Source organism: Natator depressus, chromosome 2, assembly GCF_965152275.1.
Source record: "Natator depressus isolate rNatDep1 chromosome 2, rNatDep2.hap1, whole genome shotgun sequence".
NCBI classification, from domain to species: domain Eukaryota; kingdom Metazoa; phylum Chordata; order Testudines; family Cheloniidae; genus Natator; species Natator depressus.
Genome location: NC_134235.1, coordinates 167,527,998 through 167,548,899, shown reverse-complemented (window position 1 = coordinate 167,548,899; position 20,902 = coordinate 167,527,998). Strand labels below are relative to the sequence as shown.

Here is a 20,902-nt window from a genome sequence, read left to right as displayed (position 1 = left end):
AAAAATGTGGTTTTAATCTGACAGTGTCCTTTAAATTGCAGTGGAATGTCTGTTCATTTATGATGGATATGTTGCTTTTCCAGCTGTGTGAAATGACTTTCCAGCTATGTGTTGTTAACACCACTTACATATTAGACAATGTATTCAGCTGTGTGGCATTGTGGACCCCATCACCTTTGATGCATCTAACCCTCCATTCTTGTTGTTTGCAGATGGGAATCCATACACCTGGTGGGTTGGAAAAGCCAATGAGAAGCACTATTATTGGGGTGGCTCTGGACCTGGCATTCAGAAATGTGCCTGTGGCATTGAACGCAATTGTACTGATGCCAAATACTACTGCAACTGTGATGCTGATGCTAAACAATGGTAAGCGTGTTGTTAAAAATATTACCAAAATTGTGGCTAGCCATGGTTCTATGGTCTTGCCCCTCACTTCTTAACTGTTTTTTGTGAAATCTGATACTCTTAAATTGCTAGTTTGTTAATTCGTTCTTTACTATGCTGAACACAAATAGCTTCAAGCCACTGGTTCCCTGCTTCCCTACTATTTTTTTTCTTGAATCAATTTGCCCCTATCAGTAAGTAGACCTAGGGTGGCTTCTTCTATGGCTAGAGTCCTTATTTTCTGCATCATAAAGTTCAGTAATTTAGGAAACTTTTATGATGCACATTTGGCTGTATTTGTTATCCAACAGCCATGTGGTTAATGACACAATAAGATTCCACATGATATGGTAATACTATGCAATTCAGGAGGAGAATGGCCAGCCTCTCTCAATAACTTTTAAATTTATTGGCATGGCTGTGAGGGGTTTTTTTAAGTGTTTGTTTGTAAAATATAAATACAGATCTTTTTGTGACCATCAGTATTACAAAATACCTGTCTGTCTGTCTGTTCTATTTCTATAATGTCAGACTCCATGGTACCTAAGCAACGTATGTATCTATTGTATAAAAATAAACTCCCTTGAAAAAGGCTAAAATTACGAAGTCAAACACTCATAAGTAAGGCTGTGATTATGTCATGGAGGTAGTCACGGAAGTCACAGAATTTGTGACTTCTAGAGACCTCCGTGATATTTTGTGCCCCGGGGCTGGAGCTGTCAGCAGGCATCCATGCAGCTCTCAGCCCTAGCAGCTCCTAGCCACCAGCAGCAGGGGGACCCCAGAGCTCCCAGTCCCCGCGGGCATGGGGGGACCCCAGAGCTCCTAGCTGCCAAGGGTGGCAGGGTGACCCTGGAGCTCTTACTTGCTGCGGGTGGCAGAAGCCCCTGCACAGCTGCCAATCTGGGACAGGCGGCGAGGGGCACCCCCGCAGCGGCTCAGGCACTGTGAGTGCTCGACCCTCCTCCCTCCCCATTGTGTCATGGATATTTTTAGTAAAAATCACGGATAGGTCAAGGGCAATCATGAATTTTTGTTTATTGCCCTTGACGTGTCTGTGATTTTTACTAAAAATATCCATGACAAAATCTGAGCCTTGCTCATAAGTTAGGAACAGCCATAATTGAGGCTGCCCATGTAACCTTCATTCATCCTTCTTGTGCAGATCTATTATGATAGTTTTTAATTACTTCATAATGTACTTTTTTCCTATAGAATGCATGGTGCTAATATCAGATCAGAGTTCTGTAGTGAATAATTGTTCCTCTGTAGGAAGAACAATTGTAGGGAAAGTCCCACTTAGTCCCAGTATACATTATCATTCGGAAAACAACATGTGTTTCCCTAAACTTGTTCTTGGAAGCAGCTAAACTGTTTTTACTGAATCTTTTTAAAACCATAGGAAGAGTTGGCAGTAACATTTGGCATAGCATATTTTAATTTAATCTCTGTTTACAAATTTAATCTCTCTGTTTACAGATTTTGTTTTTCACACTTCTTTTTTTGTTATAGTAATGCTTTACAATAAACACCAAGCAAACTTCTTTTCTTTATAGGAAGGATGAATCTTGGTCTAACCTAAAGAACTTTTCTTCCCTTTTTTTTTATAGTTAAGAAGTTTGTTAAGTATAATTGTTTCTCCCTTTTGTCATGTCTTGGAATATACAGTAATCAATAAAATTCTTACTTTTATGAGCATATTTTACATTGGTAGCCACATGTTGGTATTTGAATCAGTCGTTCATTTAATTTAGTAATTCATCAAACTATTCATGAATGGTGATGTGATATGGCTGGGATAAATATAGGGAATGAAGTATGAAAAATACACAATGGGAACATTAGAGGAATATTTGTAGGATCTGCAAGAATGATATTCTAGGATGGGGGTGGAAAATCAAACAAAGAAATACTGGTTTCATAGTAAGCTTAGGAAATGCTGGGGTAATATGGTGTGAGGCATGTTACAGGATGAGCAATAGAACACTACAGAGATAAAGAAAGAGAAGTCAATACTAGACAGAGATAGTAGTCAGGATATGATGCAGAGCTGGGGAGCTAGGATTACACAGAGGGAAGAGAAATAGCAAGCCATGCAGGAGACACTGACTGGAACACCAGCTAGATGTTCTAGTGTAGGAGCAGAGAGCTATGGTAATGACACAAGAAAGATATTGTCATAATAAGGAAAATGATGCAATTTCAGACATCTGTGCTTTTTCTTTGCTCGAGGCAATGACAGTGTGCCCATGTATAGCAGTTTCCATGTACTGTACAGTATATTAACTAATGCATCATTTGCTCTGAAGGAAATGTGCAGGGAAATAACTGACTATTGGCCTTCTCTTGTGGCCTCCATTCCTCAGATCCCGTGATAGTTGGAGTTTTTGGCATATTTCAGAAAGGGGCTCCCACAAAATCTCACCCTCTTCCCCGTTAGCGTGTGTGACAAGGGTACAGAGTGGTGGATTTTATTCATTTTGTTTCCAATATGAAACAAATTATTTACTTAAATAACCATAACCAAGAAAAGAGACAACACCATTTGATAAGCAAGCTGTACTTTGCATTACATTTTACATTACATTACAAACCATTACAATTATTTTTTATGGGAACTGTTCCAAGTATCTATTAGTACAGTATAATGTTCAATGTGTATAATCAGAAGCAGGGATGAAGTTCTTGTAGGCGAGACTGGAGGCAATGTCCTCTAGATTTTTTTTTGAATGCACATCTTTTGGTGCCATCTAATCCATGCCAAAGTCAAAACATTTGCTTTTCAGAAGTATTTTGTTGAGCCTCTGGGATGAGACATCTTTGACCAGGATGATTTAGCAGTATCTGGAGATCAGCCCAACTTTCCATTCAATTTAGTGGTGACAGAATGTTAACAGGGGCCCCCAATGCATCATTGTTCAACTTTCAGTTTCAGGCAGCAAAGCAGCTTCCTGAGTTGGGTCTTTCCCGAATTTTGAAACTAATGGCTGTAATTAGGGAGTGACTGGAACAAGGAGCCAGGAAAAGGGGAAACTGAGGCTTGGGGGGGGCATGACTGGAAGCTGAAGGAGAAGAGGAGAGACAGATTGGACGAGGAGCCAGGACGGGGAAGCTGGTTGTAGCTGGCCAAGGAGACTAGGAGGATGGCGAGATATGCAGTTACTGTGGGAGACTGGGCCTTGGAAGGAGAGCCCAGAGTGGAAGACTAAGTATGGTGGGGCAAGGGGAGTGGGGCTGGGATGCAAAGCCTGCAGAGTAAAGATTGGGATTAATTAGGCAAAAAGAGTGGGACTTGTATGATGATCCAGGGGTGGGAAAGAGACAGGACTGGGGTAGGGATAGGTTGGACAGAATGGGACACAAGGTGGAATAGGTAGAAGAGTCATAGCACATGCTTCTCTCCAGAGTCTGCAATGGAACCCAAGATTCCAGCGTCTCACCATTTCTTTGCAGTCAATAAAATACATGTGAAATCCACTGACAAAGTGAGTATCACATCCCCTTCTGGTCCACACAGAGGATGATAACATAGTACTCCTACCAGTTCCTCCATTAACGCAACTGGCAGAGGTCTGTGTGGTGGATTTAAAGATTCTTAAAAAGAAAAGGAGTACTTGTGGCACCTTAGAGACTAACCAATTTATTTGAGCATGATTCTTGTCCTTCTGATGAACAATGTGGGTATCAATATGATGTCACATCATGGAATTTCTGGGAATTTTTTCATTTTCCTTTAAAAATAACAAAACAAAAAAAACGCTGAGACGTTCCATACACAAACGTAATTAAAAGAATATTAAGATTACAAAGTTAACTACTCAAAATTTAGGAAAAGCCAGAATTAAGATAGCCTGAGAAGCCTGAGTTTGTCCCTCTTGTGCATATGCATCGTGAAGTGTTTAATTACGTGATTATATACTATATTTTTCTATAGGATTCCTGCTCATTCAGTGCTCATGATGGACCTGTTCTGGGATGTGTAGTAAAGGAGGATGTTGCCTTTAGGACCCCTGCCTTGTTCGTTGCAGAAGTTGGTGTGTAGTGAATGAAGCAGGGAATTGCAGGAAGAGGAAGGACCGTCTCATGGTCAATGCCATTGAATGCTGCCCTGGAGAACTGGATTCTATCCCTGCCTCTGCCACAGAGCTTCCTATGTGATGCTGGGCAAGTTACTTCAACCAAACTTTTAACAGGTTGTCAATATTTGTGTGTTCCTCCTTTTCTGGGTGCCCAGTTTAAGACATGGGGGTCTGATTTGCAGACTAAGCTATGTATGAAGTCAATGGGAGTTGTACTTTGAACATACAAAGTGCTATATAATGCTAAGCACTCTGAAAAGTCAGATCCTAGGTGTCTCAAACTGGGCACCCAAAATTAGTGAACACTTTACCTTAATTCCTCTTTTCCCCAACTGTAAGAAGGGCATATTATCACAGGGATGTTGTGAAGATAAATTAATTCATGTCTGTGAAGCACTCAGATACTATAGTGATGAGCACCATAGAAAAGCCCCTGAGGAAAGTAAGTATTCTGTATTCAGAGCTAGGTTTGAATAGTGTGCAGTAAATAAGGCCACTGAACAATGAAGATAAAACAAAATATTTAATAGCTGCTCACTGAAGGAGCACGGTCCATCCTGTGCACTGAATGGGGCAAAGGTCCTGGGAGAAAAAAGTATGTAACGATGCAATTAAAGACTGTATCATAATACATATGTAAAAGGGGGCTGAACTAAGGTTGCTCGGGCAACTGTAATTCTTACATTTCCTAAGTTTTGAGTGCTTAACTTTGAAACTTTAATATTCTTTTAACGTAGTTATTTTGTGTGTAATATTAAATAGTGTGGAGTGTTTAATGTACTGTACTTGCTATACAGTGATGTTCAAAGGGTAATGTGGGCAGTGCCCTCTATATGCACTAGACAAGGTACCTGTGGATTTTAAGAGCTAACTTTGATTTTCTCTGCTTTCATTTTGTATCATAGCCCTGATGCCACCTAAACCTCGATGGTTTCTGTGTTAACGTTTTTAGAAGCACTAAAAATTGCTGATAAAGCAAGAGTAGGAGAAATAAACAGTGTAAACCACATAAATGAACTGAAGACTTCAGAAGATGTAAAATAGGACATAACGTTACAATAAAGTTATCTACAGTGGCTATATGTATGTAATGGGGCCTGCTTAACCTAAATAAATAAATGCATAGTTAGGATTAGTCATAAAGCTGTAATGATGTATAGACTCCTAGACTTTAACATCTGAAGGGAGCCTCATGATCATCTGGATAACTGTTCACAAGATAGCTTAACATTTGTGGTTTACATGCGAAGCTCATTGATAGTTTAAAAATTCTAGACCTTAAAGGGTCTAATTTAGACCCACCAGTGAATTTAGATGCCGCTTTGTATTTGTTTTAATGTTGCTTGCACTTCAGACAGCAGGTGACACTCCTAAGTGCATGAAATGAAAGAGTGATTCTCTGTGGATTGTAAACTTGGGTGAATTGTAGACTCCCAACTGGGGTTTTAAAAAGCACTCAGACTGAATGTTGTGGATTTATAATTTATTTATATTTTATTCCCTATTTTGCAGCCTCTGTTTGCACCTCCTGGTTTAAGACATGCTGCTGTGATGATATCACAAACAGTGCCATCAGAGCAACACAAAGGAGAAAGTTACAGATTACACACACACACACACACACACACACACACACACACACAAAGTCTCAGCCTTTGAGACAGTACACACACACACAGAGTCTCAGCCTTTGAGACAGTATTAGAAGCCTGTTCACAGGAGCAGAAAAAAGCATTATGCAGCCACCCGAAGGAAAGCAAATGAACAAGTGCTGCCTGGCAGTTTGCCCCAGCTTTGCTACTTAGCAGAAGCTGAAGTGGATGTGCAGGCCACTTACAGCTCCTCTCCTGCTTTGGCCAGCCCTTACACCATCACTTCCGCCTTGCAGATAGGTTCTTCCCATCAGCCAGGCAGCGCTTGACAGATTTGTCCCTATCTCTCTCCCATCCAACTGGAGCGGAAGAGAGGGCAAAGACGACAGTGGATAGTTTGGCTGTGGATTCAGCAGACATAATTGTGCTCAGTAGCAGCCCCTAGTGGTCAGTGGCTATAACAATGGATCATAGCTAGGCTTGGTAGAATTTGATTTTTATTTTATGATTTTGACAGATAGTAGTTTATTTTTAAGCATTTTTTTCTGATTTTTATCAATTTAAATTTTCATAGTTGTGGGAAATTAGAGGAGGGAAGGGTCAGACAAAAACTACTTAATGACAGTAGACAATCAGATTCAACAAGTTAAAGCTTCTAACACAAATTCTCAACCTCACACGTTAAAATATATTAAGTAAATATCCCTAGATCAAACTCTAATAAGTTCTTAAGCAGCATTTTTCTTACTTTTCCTATCTGTAAATTTCAGTTATTATTGATAGAAATATTTTTTTCAATCGGTGTTTGTGCGTTTGGTGAAATCAACATTGACTGACATGGACTACTAAAAATCTAATGCTTCTAAGACTAATCATAGCACAAAAGCTGTCTGGCACACGGATTGTATCTTCATATGTGTTTGTGCGGTGCCTAGTACAATGGGGTCTCAATAGTGATTGAGATCTCTGAATGCTACTGCAATATAAATAGTAAGTAATAATAAAAGTTGCAGTGCTGCACAAGGAGAGAAAACCAGACACAGAAAGGATAGGGTTGCAAGTGCTTCACCTTCTGCTTTAATTAAGTTAACATTGATCTCAGTGAAGTACCTATTATTTGTGCCTGCTATGAAATTACGCTTTATATAAGTGAACCAGATTGCATGAAAAGGGTTCAGCTTGCTTGGTCTAACAAAGGTCACTCATTCAAGAGCTTATAGTCAATGCTTAATGACAAGATTGAGCCTTGGTCTCAGGAGGATAAACAGTCTACCTACCCTGTAAAGTCATTTGCTACTGTTGTCTGCATCAAGTGCTTCCTTAAGCAACTGCTAGACGGAGCTTTCCTAGATTGAATATTGTTAGATTAAATGCATTATGTTTCTTACACTAAACACTATTATTATTTATATGGTATCAGGTCACTGAAGAGATAGACAAGCTGTACGAAACAAGTAACTAAGTACCTATCCCAGAAGCTATGAGGTAGGTCAGTTTGTTGGTTTTGAATAGCAACCATCATCATATTTTATAAGAAGATGGTATGAGTTAGTGCAGTACAATACAAATAGAATAAGGACTGTGTGTAGTACAGTCATTACAGACGGGTATAGAATGGCTAGGGTTGATGAATATTGATTGCGATGCTGATCTTTTGAGAAGTGTTTGGTGGTCTTGGAGAAGATGAGAGTAGCAACCACAAAGAATTAGAGCCAGGTTGGAGAGGTGTGGGTAATATCTATGAGAAAAGTGGTGGTTTCCAAACTGACAATGAATCAGACAAATGTCAGTATTGGGGAACAAATGAAGGGAAATCACACTGGGATGTCACTAAAGCAAAATTAAGTTGTTGATGAAGTAATTCGGGACCACTTTATCATCAGTGCTCTTGACTCTGGGAATAAATCAAGTGGCTGCAGCAAGCCTAATTTTCTTGTTTATCCTCAGTCACACTTTGGAAATCAAAGCTTCTTCCTCCAGTGTCTTTGCAAAATTCTCTTTTATTTGTGTAAAGTATTTGACAAAGCACTCTACAGCATACAACATTCCTTTACTTAATAACTTCAGTCACTAAGGTTTACACGTGATGTGCATTGGTGGTTGGAATAGGGACCAGGTGCTGGTATTCAGGTTCTGTTCATGGCTGTGTCAATGACTCACTGTCTGACCTTGGGCAAATAACTTAAGGCCAGATTTTCAAAGGTATTTAGATACCTAAAGATGCAGATAGGTGCCTAATGGGATTTTCAAAAGTTCCTAAGCATTGAAATCAATGGCTCTTAAGAGCCAAACTCACTTACGGTTTGTCTACCTGAGGATACTCAGAAAAAACTAATCTGAGTTCACTTTTAAAGTGAATTAGTAAACAACATTAAACCTCTGTGTGGACATTCTTGTTCAGAAATAAAGTGGCTTTAATTCACTTTGAGAATGAAGTAAACTGAATCAAATTAAGGCCACTTTAATTCTGAATAAAAGTGTTCACATAGGGATTTGATGTGGTTTAACTAATCCACTTTAAATTGACACCTTTGCTTAATTCTGATTAATTTTCCTGAGTGTCCCTGTGTAGACAAACCCATAGTTGCTTTTGAAAATCCCATTAAGCACCTACTTGCATCGTTAGCCATCCAAATATCTTTGTAAATCTGACCCTTAGCTCAGGGGTGGGCAAACTACGGCCTGCGGGCCGGATCTGGCCCGCGGGATTGCCCCCAGTGGTGCCACAGGCCCTGCGCTGCTCTCAGAAGCGGCCGGCACCACGTCCCTGGGGCCCCGGCGGGGGGGTTGGAGGGCTCCATGTGTTGCCCTTGCCTCCAGGCACTGCCCCCCGCAGCTCCCTTTGGCTGGGAATGGGGAACCACGGCCAATGGGAGCTTCGGGGGAGGTACCTGGAGGCGTGGCAAGGGCAGCGCGCAGAGCCCTGTGCCCAGAGGTGAAAGTAAGTCTAGGGACTTACCGGTACGGGGCTGGGCTGGGGCCAGCTCTGGTCCCCAGAAGGAGTGGGGCCCCGGACAGAAGGGGCGGGGCTGGGGGAGGTCAGAGCCAGCCCCGGCCCACCCTGTACCGGCAAGAGCCTCCTTCCCCGTCCCCAGGGTAACAGCGGCAGCCGGGGGCTCTGGCAGTGGTTTAAAGGGCCCTGGGCGGTAGCGGCAGCCGGAGCCCTGGGCCCTTTAAATTGTCCCTGGAGCCCCGCCCCTGCTTCCCCAGGGCTCCGGCAGCAGGGCTTTGGGCGTGGGGCTCCAGCTGCCACTACTGCCCCGGGCCCTTTAAATCATCCCCGGAGCCTGCCGGAGCCGTGGGGAAGCGGGGGCAGGGCTCTGTGGACGATTTAAAGGGCCCAGGCTACCGCCCCGGGCCCTTTAAATCGCCGCCCCAGCCCCGCCGCTGCTACCCCAGGGCTCCGGCAGCAGGGCTCTGGCAGCAATTTAAAGGGCCGGGGGCTCCAGCCGCTGCTGGGAGCTGCAGGCCCTTTCAATTGAGCCTGGGGAAGCCGATCCACCCCGGTACAGCGCACCGGCTCTTGCCGGTACGCCATACTGTGGCATACCGGTTTACTTTCACCTCTGCCTGTGCGCCCCCCACCCCCGGGGCCACACAGGGACATGGTTCCAGCCGCTTCCCGGAGTGGCGCGGTGTGGGGCCAGGGCAGGCAGGCAGGGAACCTGCCTTGGCCCCAGTGCGCGCCGCTACCACCCCGGAGCCGCTTCAGGTAAGTGGTGCAGGGCCGGAGCCCGAACCCCTCCTACCCCCTGCCCCCGCCCAACTCCCTGCCCTAAGACCCCTGCCTGCACCTCGCACCCCTCCTGCACCCCAACCCCCTGCCCTGAGCCCCCTGCTGCACCCTGCACCCCCGTGTTCCCCAACCCCCTGCCCTGAGCCCCGTCATACACCCCGCACCCCTTCTCTGCCCCAATCCCTTGCCCTGAGCCCGTTCCTACATGCCACACCCCCTCACACACCCCGCACTCCCTCCTGCACCCCAACCCCCTGCCCCAGCCCTGCATACAATTTCCCCACCCAGATGTGGTCCTCGGCCCAAAAAGTTTGCCCACCCCTGCCTTAGCTTCTCAGGGGTCTGTCTACACAAAGAAAAACCCCTGGCTGGCCGGGGTCTAGCATCTAGACGTCTACACAGCAATCACACAGCCCTGCAGCTCGAGCCCTCCAAGCCAAGTCAGCTGGCACAGGCCAGCTACAGATTTTTCTTTGCTGTGTAGACATACCCTGAGCTTTTAATTCAGAGGTTCCCAAATGGTGGTCTGTGGAGCACCTGCTGATGGTTCACAGAGAACTGTTGGTCATTGTGCTGGCTCCTCCTATTCATTTCCATTGGCTAAACATACATTGGATACTTTGTTAGCATTACTTTTCCATCTCTGTAATTACCGTAGTTTCCACCGAAGCTATGTGAATGAGAACGGGGTCGTGACTGGTCCACATAACCTCCCATAATAGTAGGTTAAGGGTGAGAACCCCGGCCTTAGTTGACTGTTCTGTAATATGTATCTGCAGTTTCTCACTTTTGTGCTGAAATATCATTAATCACTGTTTATAAAATCATTCTGAGATCCTTGGGAGAAGCGGAGTTGAAGAAAACAAATATAAATATATTCAAAAGAACTAGATAGACTAATTTCAATGATTGACATGCACAACTGCATATGGCTAATTTGTAAATGAAAGTATCCAGATTGTGTACACAGATGTTATGCACCTAATTTGGCCAGTTGTACCTCAAAAATCAGGTACGTTTATACATAGATTAGCCACATACAATTGTGCAAGCCATCCATTTCACATTATACAGCACTGGAAAAATGAAACAATCAACTACTAACATCTATGATATCCTGATGTTTTGCATGGCATCCTATGGGCATGATGGATCTCAGTTTCCCAGAAACTGATGAAATTGTGTAGAGTTAGGCCACTTCTTTGAAAACTATGATTCGACATTTTCACAAAGTCCTAAAGTCATCTTTCAAAATGACAGGCCAGAAAACAGAGAGGACAGTAATAACACCTGTTTAGTTTATAAAAGCCTGAAACAGCGATACCTGTGCTGGTTTTCATTTTCTTTGCTATGCTTACACCATAAGCCAGAACTTTTAAAGCTGAGACGTTGATTGACTTGATTGCTGTTCTTTCCCTGTCACAAAACTGAATAGCTTTATTCTAGTTTCTCAGGTGTGACTTTGCAAGTTTCTCCCTAGACCATTATTTTCATTTTGGTGCTAAAAGATAAGGTGCTAATTCCATTTCTTGTTCTGCAGTCAGCATTTAGCACTCTTCCTGTATATAATTACCCAGAAAAAAAAAGTTAAATGAACGCTTGATTGCAAAATCAAGCGCTTAAAAGTTAGGAAATGCTAGAATTAAGGTTGTTAGTGCCCCGTTCTCAGAAACAGCGGAGCCAGTTTGGCTATATCATCCAACTAAAATCAGCCTGAGGCATACACCCGGCATGGGAAATTTCAGCACAAAAGGTAAAAATTTGGCAAAGTTCTAAGGAACTGCAAACAGGGTCTTTATAATGGAAAGTGTTGGGCAAACGTAATAAGTGGTGCCACCAGCTCCACCTGGAATGATCAATTTTTATACCGCACTTTTCATCCTTTGGATCTGATATCCAGCCGTTCAGTCGGTTGGGTGTACACCAAGGGTAAATGCAGGGCCTATTGAAGTTGGATTCTGTGGGGAGCCATTACATTTACCCCTGTCGATAGCCGCTATAGAAACAGAAACAGAGCCACAGAGATCTCAATTTGCTGGCAGTTCTCCTGCTGTCTGTCACTACTGAGCATTTCCAGCCTCTTTTCTCCTTCCCCAGAAAGTGGGGGTTGAATGCTATCATTACTGATTAATCAGGGATAAGAAATGGCAGTCAGAAAGGAGTGGAAAGAATTTGCCCCAGTGCCAAAATCATGCTTCAAATCCACTTGCTAAGGGAAGTAACATCCTTCAAATTATTATTATTTGTAACGCAGGAGCACCTAAGAGCCCCAGTTTTGGGCCGGGACCCCATTGTGCTAGGTGCTGTACAAACACACACCAAAAAGACAGTTCCTTCCCTAAGAATTTGTAAGGTAAGTTGTGAGAGTGATGTCCCCTCTCCCATTATGGTGATTAAAGGTTCTTTTGTTGCTCTTAGGAAGTGAGAGGGTCAAGGATACAGTAACCCTTACACTACAAGAAGTGGTTGAGGCCTCAGTTTTACATATTATTTGAAGGACATCATCCCAGAAATAGATGTATTGGTTTTGTTCGTATTTGGGAGGAGGGTATTGAGTCAGTACTAATTCAGAGGAAAGAACAGCACTTATCACCCACACCATTCTCTTCTGCTCCTCCTTTTTCTTCTCAGATGTCCCATCCAAGTGCTGACAATGCCCAATCACACGTCACATGTGAAATCTGACAGGGTCAAGAGCCCACGGTGATGGAGCTTCAGGTCATTAGGAGTTTAGGGATTAAGTTCACTATGAAACATAGCAAAACATCCCTGCTGTTGTCTGTTTTCCCCTCTATTGATATTATTCAATTTAAAATTCAATTATAGCTATGGACCCCCAGCCTTTTAATCACATGTTGACACTGGTTGATATTCAGCTCTGATCCCATATATTTGAGGCAGAGCTTCATTGTATGCTCCTGGCCTATGGCAGCAAAGACCTAAGGAACTGAGCCTTCTCCAAGACTGAAAACACAACAAACTGTGAAAATTGAAAGCAACTGAAGTGTCATGGGTTTAGTAAGCAGCCTGATTACTCTGTTAAATAACACCTTCTTGCTCGTTATTGTATATCCAGAGCCATATCTCCTTTTTTTTCACGCTCAAGCCAGTGAACATTACAGAGTCTAACTAGCTATGGGTAAGGGAGCTGCATGCTATGCTGGGTCCTGCATCATCATCAGAATTGTCTACTATGCTCCAAATACAGAAACTGTTGAAGTTTGATGATTGTTGATCATAGCTGAGCAGAAAAGGAGTCCAGCATGACTTTTGAGTTCATTGAGTTTTCAGTGCTGCCAGTTAAAGAAAAAAAAACAAAACACAGTTGTCCTTGTAAACTGAACTAATTCGCTCAGGAAATATTTGAGACAACAAGCATGGGCCCCACAATACCATTTTTCAGAGTTAATTTTCAAAACACTTTAGGAACATAGGGATTGCAAAACTGGATTCGAATTGATGGTCCTTTTAGTTCAGTATCCTGTCTCAGACAGACCAGCACCAGATGCTTCAGTAGGAGGTAAAACTGGGAGAATATGTGATTTTTTAATTTATTTATTTTTGCGCTTTGGCTAGCATATTGAAACATCGGGGGGAAAAATTGCTTTGTTTCCACAAATCTTTGGAATTAGTAAATGAGAAGAATCTGTTTTGGACTAGGAAACTCTTGAGTGTACGTGTGTTTTTTATAAACTTTTAGCTCAGTGGTTAAGGCACTTCCTTGAGGTGTGAAAGACCCAGGTTTGAATTCCTCTGCTTCAGCAGGGGCTTGAACTCAGATCTCCCTCTTCTGAGGTGAGCAGCCTAACCGCCAGAGTGCAGGCTATTCTGGGGTGGTTTGCTCTCAGTCTCCTCTGTTGATGCTGTTCCTCATTGTATAAATACATAAATATTCATTGGGCTGTAGAGAAAGAGAGAATGACTCTAGCTTCGTGATTAAACGCTCACCTCGGGAGGTAGGAGATATGAATTCAAATCCCTCCTCTGAATCAAGAAGAGAAGATTCACCAAAAATGTATTTTTCAGCAAATAAAATATTAATCTGAAAAATGTTGCCCAGGAGAAATGCAAGAACCCTGCAGTAGGGGGATAATCTGCCTTCGTCCACGTTAGGTCTCATCCTGGTCTCTAACAGTTAGAGATCGTGTTAAACCCTGAAACATGGGATTTAAATCCCTTTCAGAATTAGCTAGCATTAGCTATTATAACGCTGCATATTCGAGTTATCCATGTAAATGCACAATGCATTTTTGAATATTGCTAAGATTTGATAGGCTTCTCAATTAATATAACAGGGTTTAATTATATGAAATGGTGCTACCATATGTATAGACAATGTAAAATGTTACCTTCAAAGTATTTGTGTTATTTTCTTTCTTAATTTATTAAACTTAATGAATGAAGTGCATAAAAATCAATTGGCAAACACTAACAATACCCATTATACATCACATAAGACAATACCGAATTTTTAAACAATAAAATGTCTATAGTCTTAACTTAAGAATAAATTACATTACTGTCACCCCCAGTCAAGGAAGGACATAGTATGCCAAGCAGTGTGCACTGCAGAACTTTCAGCCACCAATTATTTTCTCCTGGTCCTTCCACTTTTATTTGTAGTAACTTAAAGACTAATGACTTCGCTGTGAGTGCGCTGTGATGAAGATGAAATCAGTGGCAGTGCCCAACAGCTCAATATATTTTACCTAGTGCTTAACACAACTTAGCTTTCAAAGAAAACAGGTGGGTTTTTTGTTCCCCTTAACTTTTAAAAGTCCATTGACTTTGTGGAATCACTCTTACAGTTGGTAGATGACATATGAAAGACGTGACATCCTGCTTGCGCAGGGCAGAGGCAGAATACAAGCAGGGCTTTGCAGTTACTCTTGGTTTCTCAGTAGAGCGGGTTGGAAATTTTCCAACAGAACAGAGTTTCACTGGAAAATGCCAGTTTGGCAAACCTGAAATTTCTCACAAAAGAGAGTCGGGTTTGATGAACTTTCACCGAATTATAGTCAGGGGTCTAACCGCTTACCTAGCAGGCTCTGGGGAAGCTCCAGTGTGGACTGCTCTAGGGATGGGGACCCCAAGCTTCGAGGATCTGGAGCTCCCAGGCAGCTCTGTCACATATTCAGTTTGGAATTAAATCATATTTTGAAATGCCGAAACTGCTCACAAACTAGAAATCCCAGTTTTCAGCTAGCTCTCATTGTCAGTGTTGTTTGCAGTCATATCTAACTGAGATGCAGTTGGAAAAGTCCATCAAGCCCAAGGTATAAAGCCTACAGGGGAAACAAACTATATCTTTGTTTTCACCATTTGTTGCTGGGTTTTTTTTTCCTGGGTGCATGCGAGTGATAGGGAGAATGGAAACAAAATAGCCTTCCCTTCTGCAAAGAAACAAATCCAAAAAGACATTATATATTTTATATAGCCGACTCCCCTGGATTTGATGAGCTTTTCTGACAGCCCACATCTCGGCAGTCATTAGGCTGAAGTTCCTCCTGTCCACTGTCCCTTTGTACAACTCATTCCTAGCTCCCCAAAAAGCCATCATGAAAATAATGGACAGCCGAGCTCTATAGTGACACTGCTGGCTTGGGGGAGGCTATTAAAATGGCATGCTGTAGTATTTTATTTTAAAGAGGAAGGCCACTTGCAAAACCTAGTGTAAACCCTGACAACTAATGGGCACCCAAAAAACCCTGCAAATTTAACATGAAAAGCAGGGAGCCTAGTAAAGGGGGACTGGAGTTGAGGGTTATTTCACACAATCCAAATCTCTAAAAATAGTTCAAATGCTAGCAGTGCTGTTCAGCTCAGGGACTAGGTTAAAGTTTTAGGTGGAGTATTTTGCCTGAACTGATTCATGCCTCCCTGCTGGATGTTCATGTTGTATTCGCAATAGATACCGGAAGCTTTCCAAACTGCTCCTCTTCAGTCTCTAATGACTGATGGACAATTTGTTTTTCTCAGCACAAGCTTTTCATTAAAGACATGTCTCTCCCTTTGAATCCCATTCACTCTCTGCATACAATAGCAGTGAAAAATTAATAACTCAGGTGTTTACATGTACCCACAAGCTCCATTCAGATCCACAAGAGTGGCTGACTCTGTGTGATAGATACAGACTTTGTAAATCAGGTCCAAGGTCATTTGCTGTTATTTTAACTCATACTATTTTCTACACTGTCTTGAAAATTGCATTATAATGATATATGCATATTTCATATTTTTAGTTTTTAAAGTAGCTATTTTATATAATCAACTTTAAAGTTATTGTGTCATGCAGCTTTTAGACATATCGTTACCACAACACAGACCACTTTTGAATGAAGAAGCCTTGTAATGGGATTCAGATTTCATTCTTTTCAGATTTTATTTAAAAAGTAAAACTATAACTATGCAGAAACCACTCTACCTAAACCAGTCTCCATATATCTAATCATCCATACTCATTGTAATCATCACAAATATTAAATTTTGCTTTTGGTCAATTGCAACATGGAATTATGTAGCTGAAACTCTTTACAAGATTATTTTAAATGTAGACTGAGAAAGACAGAGAGAAGCTATTTCTCAGGTATGAGTTCAAGGTTACTGAATTTATTATAATATTGCACAGTATCTGGGGGGGGGGAGTAATGCTATCACGTAGCTTTTCAAGCTCGGTAATACTGGATGGAAGAGATTAGACTGCTTATATATTTCCTTGATCATAATATAAAAAGAAAATGAGTGAATACAAAGATTCCTTATCTTTTATTCTTACACTGAGTTGCCGAAAGTAATCTATTATATTGTCCATCCCATTAGTTATGATTATCCTGTCTTAGAAATTGTAAAGGAACTATGCAAGTGTTGCATTGTTGTTGCTTATAAGTCTGTCCATTTGCACACAGGAGCAACATTTTTAAAAGCACCTAAATCCTATTTTCAGAAGAGACTTAGGCACTTAAGGCCAGATTTGCAAATGTAGGTAGGCATCTCGTGGGATTTTCAAAAGCACTTAAGCAGGTTAGTTATCTAGCTCCCTTAGGCACTAGACTTAGGCACTTTATCTTAGGCATCAATTTTGGAAATCTTGGCCCGTATGTGCTAGTGTGTGCGCATATATTGTATATGTTTGGTTCCGTTAGCCCTGGTCTACGCTACGAGTTTAGGTCAAATTTAGCAGCGTTAGGTTGATTTAACCCTGCACCCATCCACACGAAGAAACCATTTTGGTCGACTTAAAGGGCTCTTAAAATCGATTTTTGTACTCCTCCCCAACGAGGGGATTAGTGCTAAAATAGACATAGAATCATAGAATCATAGAATATCAGGGTTGGAAGGGACCCCAGAAGGTCATCTAGTCCAACCCCCTGCTCGAAGCAGGACCAATTCCCAGTTAAATCATCCCAGCCAGGGCTTTGTCAAGCCTGACCTTAAAAACCTCTAAGGAAGGAGATTCTACCACCTCCCTAGGTAACGCATTCCAGTGTTTCACCACCCTCTTAGTGAAAAAGTTTTTCCTAATATCCAATCTAAACCTCCCCCATTGCAACTTGAGACCATTACTCCTCGTTCTGTCATCTGCTACCATTGAGAACAGTCTAGAGCCATCCTCTTTGGAACCCCCTTTCAGGTAGTTGAAAGCAGCTATCAAATCCCCCCTCATTCTTCTCTTCCGCAGACTAAACAATCCCAGCTCCCTCAGCCTCTCTTCATAAGTCATGTGCTCTAGACCCCTAATCATTTTTGTTGCCCTTCGCTGGACTCCAATTTATCCACATCCTTCTTGTAGTGTGGGGCCCAAAACTGGACACACTACTCCAGATGAGGCCTCACCAGTGTCGAATAGAGGGGAACGATCACATCCCTCGATCTGCTCGCTATGCCCCTACTTATACATCCCAAAATGCCATTGGCCTTCTTGGCAACAAGGGCACACTGTTGACTCATATCCAGCTTCTCGTCCACTGTCACCCCTAGGTCCTTTTCCGCAGAACTGCTGCCTAGCCATTCGGTCCCTAGTCTGTAGCGGTGCATTGGATTCTTCCATCCTAAGTGCAGGACCCTGCACTTATCCTTATTGAACCTCATCAGATTTCTTTTGGCCCAATCCTCCAATTTGTCTAGGTCCTTCTGTATCCTATCCCTCCCCTCCAGCGTATCTACCACTCCTCCCAGTTTAGTATCATCTGCAAATTTGCTGAGAGTGCAATCCACACCATCCTCCAGATCATTTATGAAGATATTGAACAAAACCGGCCCCAGGACCGACCCCTGGGGCACTCCACTTGACACCAGCTGCCAACTAGACATGGAGCCATTGATCACTACCCGTTGAGCCCGACAATCTAGCCAGCTTTCTACCCACCTTATAGTGCATTCATCTAGCCCATACTTCCTTAACTTGCTGACAAGAATACTGTGGGAGACCGTGTCAAAAGCTTTGCTAAAGTCAAGAAACAATACATCCACTGCTTTCCCTTCATCCACAGAACCAGTAATCTCATCATAAAAGGCGATTAGATTAGTCAGGCATGACCTTCCCTTGGTGAATCCATGCTGACTGTTCCTGATCACTTTCCTCTCATGCAAGTGCTTTAGGATTGATTCCTCTCATGCAAGTGATTCAGGATTGATTCTGACATCACTGGGTCGAATTTGGGGTAGTGTGGATGCAATTCAGGAGCTATCCCAGAGTGCTCCATTGTGACCGCTCTGGACAGCACTTTCAACTCAGATGCACTAGTCAGGTACACAGGAAAAGCCCCAGGAGCTTTTGAATTTCATTTCCTGTTTGGCTAGCGTGGCGAGCTCATCAGCGCAGGTGACCATGCAGTCCCAGAATCACAAAAGAGCTCCAGCATGGACCGAACGGGAGGAACTGGATCTGATCGCTGTATGGGGAGATGAATCCATGTTATCAGAACTCTGTTCCAAAAGATGTAATGCCAGTATATATGCCAAAATCTCCAAGGGCAAATGCGAGGTGTTTACAATGCTCACAACTGCAGCGGTGATCTGAGCGGGCTCCCGCTTGCAGTGCTATGGTGTATGCGCAGGCAATCCTGGAAAAAGGGCGAGAAATGATTGTCTGCCATTACTTTCACAGAGGGAGGGAGGGGTCACTGATGACATGTACCCAAAACCACCCACGGCTACATTGTCCGTTATCTCAATTTTTTTAAATTAATAAAGAAAGAATGCATGGTTTCAAAACAATAGTTACTTTATTTTGAAGCGGGGAGGGTGGTTGGCTTACAGGGAATTAAAATCAACGAAGGGGGTGGGTTCGCATGAAGGAGAAACACACACAACTGTCACACTGAAACCTGGCCAGTCGTGAAACTGGTTTTCAAAGTCTCTGTGATGCACAGCGCGCCTTGCTTTGCTCTTCTAATTTGTGTCTGGCTGCTCAAAATCGGACGCCAGGCAATTTGCCTCAACCTCCCACCCTGCCATAAATGTCTCCCCTTACAGATACTATGGAGCACACAGCAAGCAGCAATAACAATGGAAATGTTGGTTGCGCGGAGGTCTGACCAACAGCACCAGTGAGCTTTTAAACGTCCAAAGGCACATTCTACCACCATTCTGCACTTGCTCAGCCTGTAGTTGAACTGCTCCTTACTACTGTCCAGGCTTCATGAGCCATGGGAGCCAGGGGTAGGTTGGGGTAGGTGCGACCGTGCGGTGCTGCCGGCTGGGAGAGCAGCCTGAGGCAGAAGCCTCCAGCTCACATGATATTCCAGGCAGGATTGAATCTCCATGAGATGAAACTTAAAGAAGAGAATGACCTGGAGTCACTCCCATTCGGTGCTCTAAGAGGAGGATAGCCATGTCTGTCCAGGTGCCCTGATCGATTTCACCGAGGTCTGCCAGGAGCACCTAGGAGACATACGACAGCTATCAGTCCTCCTTCACCATCTGCCACGAAGGCAAGGAGCTGCTACTGTGTAGCAATGCAGTACCGCGTCTGCCAGAGGCACCCAGGAGACGTACGGTGATGTTGAGCCGAGCGGGCTCCACGCTTGCTGTGGTATGGCATCTGCACAGGTAACCCAGGAAAAAAGGCGCAAAGCGATTGTCTGCCGTTGCTTTCACAGAGGGAGGCGGGTCTGACGACATGTACCCAAAACCATCCACGACAAAGTTTTTGCCCCATTTGGCATTGGGAGCTTAACCCAGAATTCAAATGGGCAGCGGAGCCTGCGGGAACTGTGGGATAGCTACCCACAGTGCACTGCTCTGTAAGTCTATGCTAGCCACGGTAGTCAGGACGCACGCCGCTGACTTAGTGCGCTTAGTGTGAACATACACAATCAACTGTATAAAATTGAATTCTAAAAATCGACTTCTATAAAATCAACCTAATTTCGTAGTGTATACATACCCCCTTTACTAGGCCCGCCCAACTCCACTGGGGCCCGACTCAGTGTCGTAGTAGCAGTGGTACAACCAGCTACCAGCTCAGCAGGGAGTCCCACCAAAACACGCCAAGCTTACCTTGGTGGGAGATACCACTCCAACACCACCCCGGGTCACTTCCTACCGTAGTCTCGGGCATTGGGATCTCTTAGTTCCTCAGCCCTGGAACTCCCTGGTGCTCCATGAACCGCTGGGGTCTGAGGCTGTGTTCTACATCTCGGCTCCCCTCTGGCACAGACTGGAGGCCGTCCTCAGCAGGTGCTCCTGACACACATCCTTCTCCACCAGCATCTCCTTCAGACTGAGCTGGGCTGCTGTCCTTTATACTGGTACATCTGGAGCATGCCCAGTACAGAGGTGGGGGCGTCGGTTCCTCAGCCCACAATGTGGGGTTAACCCCTTCCCGTCTGGTGCAGAGTGAGTGCGCCCCATCACAGAAGGGTATATTGGCCATCAGCACTGGGGAAAATATGACCATGAACATGCTGGAGCTAAATCTTATGGTATTTTATACAATATGGTAAACTAGTGTCACTAGCTTTGATCAGAAAGACTTGTCCAATTAATATGATTCTGGAGGTAACAGAGTTAGGTCATCCTGTGTCCATCAGGAAGTGCAAAGTACATTTTATTATGTAATAACTAGTAATGTTCTTTTGCCATTATTTCAGATTTGTATTTGAAAA

General features: G+C 43.3%; 1 protein-coding gene across 2 annotated transcripts in view; it reads left to right on the top strand.

Annotated features, from left to right (window-relative positions):
* CNTNAP2 (contactin associated protein 2) overlaps positions 1-20,902 on the top strand; it is a 1,640,949-nt gene that overhangs the window by 1,338,084 nt on the left and 281,963 nt on the right. For both annotated transcript variants that reach the window (XM_074945269.1, XM_074945270.1), the window contains exon 14: positions 213-369. In XM_074945269.1, the coding sequence (XP_074801370.1) occupies positions 213-369 (157 nt within the window). The remainder of the gene's footprint in view (positions 1-212; positions 370-20,902) is intronic.